General features: G+C 38.4%; 1 protein-coding gene across 1 annotated transcript; it reads right to left on the minus strand.

Moving 5' to 3' along the window:
- Positions 1-508: 508 nt before the first annotated feature.
- On the minus strand, positions 509-2,466 carry LOC131834438 (dnaJ homolog subfamily A member 1-like). The gene has a single exon (XM_059179102.1). The coding sequence runs from the start codon at positions 2,354-2,356 to the stop codon at positions 1,163-1,165; it is 1,194 nt and encodes a 397-aa protein (XP_059035085.1). The 5' UTR covers positions 2,357-2,466; the 3' UTR covers positions 509-1,162.
- Between the last annotated feature and the right edge of the window lie 7,194 nt (positions 2,467-9,660).

Here is a 9,660-nt window from a genome sequence, read left to right on the forward strand (position 1 = left end):
CCTCTCCTAGGGATGGGAAGCAGGATATTTCTACAAAGCCTTTGTTACTGTGAGGAGCCCATGATTCTTCTCTAGTCAAACTCTCACTTCCCAATCTGTCTACTCAGGTGCCCTGTGGACTTCCTGCAGGACTGTTCTGGATAGCTGAAGCTTTCCTACCATTTTTTTTTTTTTTTTGCTTTGTAATCAGTATATTAAGGAGACATTCATACATTCCAATTGCTTAATTCTGATAACCAGATTTAAGCTTGTGAACATGACTTTTTAAACATACAATTAAAGCTATTCATCATAATTTGCTATACTACCAACATTAAATTACAGTTACTTCGGAGCGTTATTTAAAGTAAGCCTGTAACATACCTTAAATAAAAAAAAAACCTTCCTATCGCATACATGCAAACTTCTCCACGTAAATGTCTCTTCACTGTAAGTTACCCTGCTCCCGAAGCCACTACTCTGAAGCTTATCATGGTCCAAAAAGAAGGCAAAAAAGTATAACCAGGACTGATATATATATATGTATATATATATTTAAAAAAAAGGGGAAGAAAAAGATGGCACAGAAGGGAATGCAATTCTACAAGTGCAAGCCCTCAAGCAGCAGCATATGACAAACCCCTTCTTTAAAGAGGTATCCTTTCTATCACTGATACCACAGGCCAAATTACATAGCATGCCATCTTCAAGTAACAGTTGAGGCAATAAATGCAGAGGCATCACAATGAATCCCACTTAACATAACTATAGACCAACACTTCTCTACAAATTCTCTGTCTGATTGCCAATTAAATACACTTCATAGCTTAACAATTAAGGGTCATACACTGAAGTCAATACATACACCCAGCATTTCAGTCTGAGCTGTTTCATATACATAGAACTGAAATTAATTACAAGGTATGGCCTAACAAATGCTAGGGGAGATTTTTTTTGAAAGCAGTTTTTACAAATATTAAACTTATCTTCCACACTGAAGTCATCATACATACGGGGCAAAGTCAGAGCTTTTATATTTGAGTTTATTCTTCATTTAACTTTTAAAACACTACTATAGTTGAATATTAAAACAAAAACAATAGCAAGTAGTGAGCTATGATTATAGTCCTTCACTCATTCACTACTGCACATAAGATGCCAGCAGTGTTATTCACTGGCCCCATTAAGAGGTCTGACACTGAACACCACCCCTGGGATGATGTTCATCATCCTCATATGCTTCCCCATTGTAATGGCGCCGTCTTTCCTGATTTGGATCAAAGTCCACCAGTTCTACCTGGTCCATTTCATCAGTCTCTTCGACTTCCTTCCTCTCAGGTAGGAGTTTTTCCAGCAAAGAGAGTTTATCAGGAGACAGAAAGCCATTCTCAGGAAAATTTACCTTAAATTCGATGATGAGGCGACCCTTTTCATATGGCCTACGATAAATTGGCATGCCTTCATTTAGCACACACTTGATATCTCCATGCTTGACAATTTGACCTGGATGAGAGGTGATGACAATGGTTCGGTTGTCAAGAGTAGATATTGGCTTTTGAAAACCGCACAGTGCTTCAACTAGCTGTATGTCCATACACATGAAAAGGTCTTCTCCTTGCCGAGTAAAAACAGCATGATCCTTCTGATCTAAAACAATGATAATATCTCCTGGTTCCAGTCCTGGTTCTTGGTCTCCCTCACCATGGAATGTTATCTTCTGGCCATTTTTCATGCCTTTGTCAATATGAACTTCTAGAATCTTCTTCTCTCGAACTATCTTCCTTCCATTGCAGCTTTTACATCTATCTTTAGGACTGATCCGTTCCCCATGGCCCTGGCACTCCATGCACACAGACTGAATTTGCTGAACCATTCCAGGTCCTATCTGATGAATTCTTATTTGCATTCCAGTACCTCGGCAATTGGGACAACACTCAACTGCTCCTTTCTTACCACCTCGGCCTTCACATTTATCGCAAATCACATTCTTTTGCAGAGCTAGTTTTCTTGTTGCACCATTATATAAATCTTCTAAGGTTACTGAGAGCTGATGCACAACATTTTTACCTCTCCTTTCTCTCTGCATTCTTCCTCCTCCTCCAAAAAACATATCAAAGATGTCCATGGGGGAGCCAAAACCACCACCAGCTCCACCTTCTTTAATTGCCTGTTCACCTCCTTTGTCATATAATTCCCTTTTCTTTACATCAGAGAGTACTTCATAAGCTTGAGAAATCTGTTTAAACTTCTCTCCTTCATTTGGATTCTTATCAGGGTGGTACTTCAAAGCCAGTTTCCTGTAGGCCTTTTTCAGTTCTTCTTGGGTGGCATTGGGTTTGACCCCCAAAACATCATAATAAGTGGTTTCTTTCACCATTTTCTACAGCCGGTGAGAGGGGCGAGGCCGATGTGGGGGAGCGGGAAGGAGCGCGTTGCTGGGCGCAGCTCGGGTAGCCGCCGCTCCTCCGCGTCTCACCGAGCGTTCTGGAAAGTTCCCTCCTACCATTTTTTATTCAAAAGAGATGATGAAGAATCCTGTAAAGTTCTAAATTGCTTTTAAAACTATTACAACATACTATTATTATATGTAATATAATTAGTATTATAATAATATTAAATACCACTTGAAATATAAGTTAAATTTAATTATCAATATCAATTAAAATGTCAGTGAGGATCTCAACTGAACTATTAAAGGAATGTAGGCAGAAGCTATAATGTGGGCTGACTGTGATCTTGGGTGCTTGGAGGAGATGCTCAGCAAACAGGGAACTCATAATGTGAATGGGAGATGCACCCACCACAGAGAACTGGCTGAGCAGGGAATTCAAGGATATGATCATTGTTAACTTATATGATGACAGGCATCTGTAACTGATAGGGGAGTTTTTTGTTGTTGTTGCTTTTCAATCTCCCAACATCACCTGGCTCCTATAGAGTGAATAGAGCTATTCATTTTGGTGGCTAATTAGTCAAGATGGACTCAAAGAAAATATCTTTCTTCATTCAGCATCCAAAATTATAGGCAGTTGTTCTCAGTATCCTAAGCTTCAATTCTTGACTTTCCAAGAACATTTTCTCAGTGGTTAACACTTAGCTTAAACAATTCCTTGTTAAAGAAACCCCACTTTCCTCCACTTCATTGATTGTGAGGCCTTATTTATGATATTATTTCAACACCACCATTGAAGAAACAAATGACTCTTTAGTTTCCATCTATATCTTCAGGGATAGCCATATTTTTCTTATTTACTCTGTGCAAGCCATAAATTACAGTGGGTTTGAAAGACCACATTCAGGTGCTATCAGAATGCTTATTAAACTGATATTGGTATGTAACAATAATCTAAATATAAACCATTTCTAGCTTAATTTAAATTGATTTATACACAGTAGTTCAAAATGAAATCCGTTTCCCTCAGTCTTTTATTCAGAATGAAATTTCTGTTGCTTGAAATAAAGATATTTGCCTTTCTCTCCCCTGAGAATACCGTTCTTCTCCAAGTAAGTGTATTTGTAATCAGTGTCTGATAAACAGCAGGGATTTTAGAGTATTCAGAATACAGTTGAAAATTTGAGAATCTACAAAGATATGTTTGCAAGCACTATTTAACTTGGACTCAGACAAGATGAAAATTGTCTATATTGCTTATCTTCTCTCTCCTACCTGCTCCTTCCCCATAATTTAATTTCTCAAACCCGTTTTACAGGGGCAGCTGAAGGTTATCTAGAGGCCCCAGGCTTGGACACTTTGGGCTTTGTATATTTATGGTCTTAACAGGACACACAAGAACATGCAGCTTGTGCAATTTAGGAAACTTAATGGCATATTTTCAGAGAGTTCCTAACTCTTTCAGGAAGGAAGTTATCATTGCTCAGGTTGATGGAAAAACTAAAGCAAACAGAGGTAAGCTTCCCTATAGCCAAACAAGATGATTATTCTGCTCAAATGTTCCATGCCACTTTAAAATTGGAAAAGAGCCATAGGAAAACCAGTGCACATCTTAACTCTGCCTGCTAATTGCAACTCAGATCTAATCATACTGTAAGAATGTGCTTGCTGATATTCATAGTCCTTGTTGAACTATATGTTCAAGGCAAAGTTTGCTCAACTAGATAAACTGGTTGGCCATAGAATGGGATACTTACTCTTGCTAATTTGTTTTAGGTTTATAACTGAATTTATAACTCCCAGATTATTGCTGTAGGAATATCATTAATGGTTATGAGTGGCTTTATTGCTTATAAAACCATATCAATGGAACTACAGGTGCAGAGCAAGTAAACCTGAATGCCTTTTTCACAGGCAAGAGATAAGCTTCGAAGAAACATTGAAAGAATTTTCTCCGAAGCAAATTGCACCTCTTCTCTTCTGTTTCTTTATGCCTTTCTGCACTACAAACTTAAAAAGACAGAGAGAGAAAAAAAGAAATATCCCCAAATATACTGACTATGCAATTCTAGAAAAGAAAAAAATATGTTCCACTAGGAAAAATATACAAATTAAGAAGTTTTCAGGACTATGGAAATTTCATATAGACATTGATTTAAAGATTTTCCCGTAAACTGCAGAGAATCTAAAGAAAGGATTTCTCACTTTTCCCAGTGGATCTATTCTACTCACCAAGGCAGATGCCACTGCTGACCCAAAACTCTTCTAGAAGGAATGGTGCCATGATTGTGGGAATGGCAGAACTGATAGCGGGAGTGTGTCATGTTGCAGAAATGTCTAGGAGAGTCTAGAAGTGTCCTTCAGATGCTTACTTACTTCAGCCCTTAGCAAATGCAGAAGTTGTCAAAACTGGATCTGTTTTGATGACCTGATGAAGTAGGGCTGGAAAAAGTACTGTACTCAAAGTTTCACTTTAGGTGATCATGGGATCTTAAACATAGAGCCAAATTTAGGCCATGAATTCTTAAAACATTTTGTCCTAAAGAAGTCATCTAGATGTAGGATGACCAACTGTCCTAGTTTGCCCTGACCTGAAGGATTTCTAAGGGATGAGGGACTTCCAGTGCTAAAACAGGAATAATTCCAGGAAGATTGATGTGAGTTGGTTACTCTGAAAGGTCACTCATGCTGCTTACAATAAATGTTTCAAATTATAAAGGAAAGCAGTGAGTTAAAAATTCTTGTGGAGGGCTCATAGAAGATAAGAATATGCTTGTGAGAAACACTAAGCCAGAACTTGGTCATGTCTAAATATTTTAGACAAACACACTTACTTTTTCTGTTATTCATTCATTCATTCCACCACTGTCTATTTAGGTCTCACTGTGGGCCAGGTGCTTTGACCAATTCTGGAATGTTTATGTTAGATATTACAGAAATATAAAAATTAAATAGTCTTGCCACCAAACACAACTGGTATGAGGACATTTTTCACTGGTCTTACTGTTACTCAGACAGAAAGTCTTGACCTGGATTTGTGGTTATCACCTCCACAGTGGAGATAGTAACCATCTCAGAGTGGATATACTTAGGTTGTGACTTTTGCCCTCTACTGCCTCAAGATGCTTTGCCTCCATGGGGCCCTCGTGGCCATCCTGTTAACTAATCTGAAGCCTCTAATTCTGGGCTGCCAAGGACATGACAGAGAGATCCAAGACAAGACAAGTAAGAACATTCAAACTAATGCATGGGGTTGCTGAGTGAAGTGTGTGGCAACAGCTGGGTTTCAGCAAGAGCTGCCTCCTCTGTAAGATTAAAATGAACAGTGGGCATCAAGCAAGGGTTAAAGATTGCCTCCAGCTCAGAAGATGCTGCTCCAGCACCATTAATCTTTTCCTTTATGAACATTTGTGGACATAATTTGCAAATTAAAAAAAAAAACTCATAATGAGATAGTTATCTTTTATTATGGCCTAAACAACTGCTACCCCAAGTTCCAACAGAAGAAGGGCTTCTTTCCATTTCACCAGAGAGTAATTCAGTAATAAAGAGTGGAGATTTGATTAAAGTAATTGCTAAGAGAAACAAGCAACTACAATGTTCTGAAGCTAAGGGTATAGTGTGCCTCCTCAAAGAGGCCCAGCAGAGGTGGGCTCACCAATCACTGCCCATCCTTGAAAGATAGTAATGTTTGCCCCCACTCACCAAGGTTTGTGGGGGGAGAGAGGAACTCTGATGTGAAAAATTCTAAGCCAGAGAGTAGGAGAGAAATCCAGTATTGGGTTTCCTTTTCCTTTCCTAAGTCCATATTTATAATTATTTCAGTTGAATGCCCTGAATCTCTGAGCTTCAAGGACTTAAAATTTCATAAATTATTAAGTCACATACAACAGTGAATAAAACATGAGGATATATGTATATATTCAGGCATTACTGCTTGCAAAACTTTTTAGAGATGAGATTCTTTATCAGGTAGAAAATGTGACTTTTTTTTTTTTGGTGGCTTCTGTGTCTTTATTTAAAAATAATTAAAATGTACAACTGAGTTTCAAGAACAAAACAAAGATATCCCTGTGCCCTCAACTCTATTCATTGTTAACATTTTGTTTTGTTTCTGTAGTTTGCTTTCCCTCTCAATGTAATTATATATTACTTTTCTTTTTCTGAACAATTTGTGTTAGTTTGAAGACATAATGCCCTTTCATTCTTTTTTTTTTTTTTTTGGCTTTTGGCTTACTGTGGTTTTCTTTTTATTATTTATTTATTTAATTTAAATTGATTAACATCTACTGTATTATTTGTTTCAGGGGTACATGTCTGCGATTCATCAGTCTTTTTATTTTTTAAAGATTTTTATTTACTTATTTGGCAGACAGAGTTCACAAGTAGGTGGAGAGGCAGGCAGAGAGAGAGAGAGGAGGAAGCAGGCTCCCCGCTGAGCAGAGAGCCTGATGTGGGGTTGATCCCAGGACCCTAAGATTGTGACCTGAACCGAAGGCAGAGGCTTTAACCCACTGAGCCACCCAGGTGCCTCTGTGATTCATCAGTCTTACATAGTACCCAGTGCTCACCACAACACATGTTCTCCCCAATAGCTATCACCCAGCCTCATCCCCCCACAACCCTCCCCTCTAATCACATGTTCTACCTTAGCAGAGGGAACCTTCTATCTAAATCTACTGTTTTCTTTTGTACTTTAATTTCCACATTGAGACTGTTCTTTCATCTAAAGTTTGCTTATGGTTAATGGTTTGCTCAACTTACTCGAAACAACTCTGCCTTTGTTTTCCACTAGCAAATTGCTATTTAGTTTTCAAGCATTTTGTTTTAGTTTTTCAATGAACTGAGAAATGAATACTAATTATGATGAATCCTGTTTTTGAGGAAGCAGTTTCAGAGATGTTGGAAGGTTTGCCAAAGTTTGAATCTCAAAGGTAGAAAGTGGTGGAATAGGCTTTGAGCATAGTTCTTATTCCAAATTCTGTTCTGCTTCTCGCCTGTGCTAAATACAACTCAGTCAGCATTTCTTTTCCTCCTTTCAGTTATAACATTGTTCTTGAGGTTCTTCAAAACACCATCTCAGGTTTGTAATCATTTAGAGATAGACAACTGACTCGGCCATTTTCTTCAATGTGCCCAGTTTTCATTGAACAAACAACAGGAATTACACATTGAACATTTGTCATTTGCAGCATATCTGGCTAAAACCTTTATTTACATGATCTCACATCACTGCACAAGAGCCCTGTGGTATAAGTGATTCTCTATAACTCTGTAGAAGATGAAAATGAGAATTAAGGGTTAAGTAGCAAGAATTTGAACATACTTGTGTCTGACTCAGAGCCAGTGACAGGTAGACTTTTAGGGACCATTAGATCATTAGAATTAGATTCAGGTCTCAGATCACTCAGTACATCAAATTAGACCTAGGCCTCATTTCTAGTCCTATGATGCTCGATGAGGCTGTAACCAGGATTTTAGCCCTTTCTGACAAGTCTAGGCTTACAGTCCAGATGATCTCTCACACTTGGCTGCTCTAGAGCTTCCTTATCCTTTCTTCAGGCTTTCTTGTCTCCTCCTATGGTACGGGGTTGCTATGAAAAAGCACTTGAGGGGCTTAGGATGAAATGCCATTAATGCATGTTTTCACACATCACTGTGTCACTTACAGGTTTGCCTAATGGCTTTCACTCCTCTCTGGAGACATTATTTATTTCTCTTTAACCCCAAATGAAGGAAGCCGACTGGAAGCTTTTATTACTGCATAGAACTTGGGAGGTACTTTGTATCTGAGCAGCGGTCCAATAGCAATCTCAGTAGGCTGTAGTGCTGTAAGGTGAGACAAAGCCTCTATAGTCCAGTTTGATAAAAATGTGCAGAGACTTGATATTAGAATGTTTATGGAGGGCTGGTCAGGCTCCATCAGTCATTCAAACCTTATCTTGTAGGGGGGTGAGGTATTGAAACTTTCAACCAGTAGAGAAACACAATTAAACTTACTTTCAATTATGGTCACCCTGGAGCAGCTTGGAGGGTAGTTGCATGGGGAAGTTGGAGGCAGCTGGAGAACTGAGTGGGTACTTCCAGTATTAAGAGTATTAGGGAGACACATCCCAAACTCAGAGAGCAGCAGTGGGAATGGAAAAAACAGATAGAATAAAACCCAAACACAAACACAACACAATGATGAGCCATAGAAGATGGGAAAGACAGGAGTCAAAGTTGATGGATGTGTCGATCCTGGATAATATAAAAGGAGACACCATAAACAGAAAGGGTCAGGAACACATACAGTGACTAGCTTCGGCCACCTAAGTTTGGGGGACACAGAAGGAACCCAGATGAAGATGTTTAATAGAATTTTGATATTGGTGAGCTGGGGGAGAAGGGTTTGAGGTTCAGTTTGGGTAGAAATCTGCATTAGGATAGTAGCTAAATTTCTAGTGGTGAATATAATTGTTCGAGGATGGGATATAGGAGAAAATAATTCTAAATTCTTCTTTCATGGTGAGGTTTATTTCAGTACAATGACTCTAATACAAATAAGAGTTAAAAAATCATCACTGTCTTTAAATTAGCTTTGGGACACAGTTAATATGCACATGGCTCCTGATTAAAGCACATTCTGTATCTGTGAAAGGATAAGAACCCTGCAACAGTTTCCTTCCTACTTAGTTTTTGGTAAGAAAGGCTTAGCCTTTAACAGTAAAGCAAATAACTATCCCATGCTTTTGAATGTGTGCATGGTCATTTTTACCTCCCCATATTGTGGATCATAAACCTCACAGAATGGGTTCTCTGAATAAGCAAAAAACACCAAGCAGCTTAACCCTAAATCAAAGCCTAATTCATTTGAAAATGAGAGAGAAAAACTAACCTAGAAACAAAGTTGACAGCCCCACCCTTCTCAAGATCAAACAAGGTAATGTGACTTTTAGTATTTTTGAACTCCACACCCTAATCGCCCTGAGAATAGAGGCAGCTGATGTTAGTCATGTCTAATTAAAATTGTTCTGTTCCATTTAGTTTCTAATGACTGACATTGCATCGCTTCCCACATAGTGGTTGGTTAGTTTGCTTCAATATATCATCAAGCGTTCTTGATTAGTAGTAGTAATTATAACTCCAAAGTCAATAGCTGTATCAAAGCAAGGTTAAGTAAACACCATAAAGTTATTAGGGAAGAAAAGAACTAAAAGAACTATAAGCCTAGCAATACCTATAGACATATAGTAGAATCTGGATGGGACATAACTCTTTTAAAGGGGTAGGAACTAAAGGTTTGTGGA

The sequence above is a fragment of the Mustela lutreola genome, chromosome 6 (assembly GCF_030435805.1).
Source record: "Mustela lutreola isolate mMusLut2 chromosome 6, mMusLut2.pri, whole genome shotgun sequence".
Classification (NCBI taxonomy): Eukaryota; Metazoa; Chordata; class Mammalia; order Carnivora; family Mustelidae; genus Mustela; species Mustela lutreola.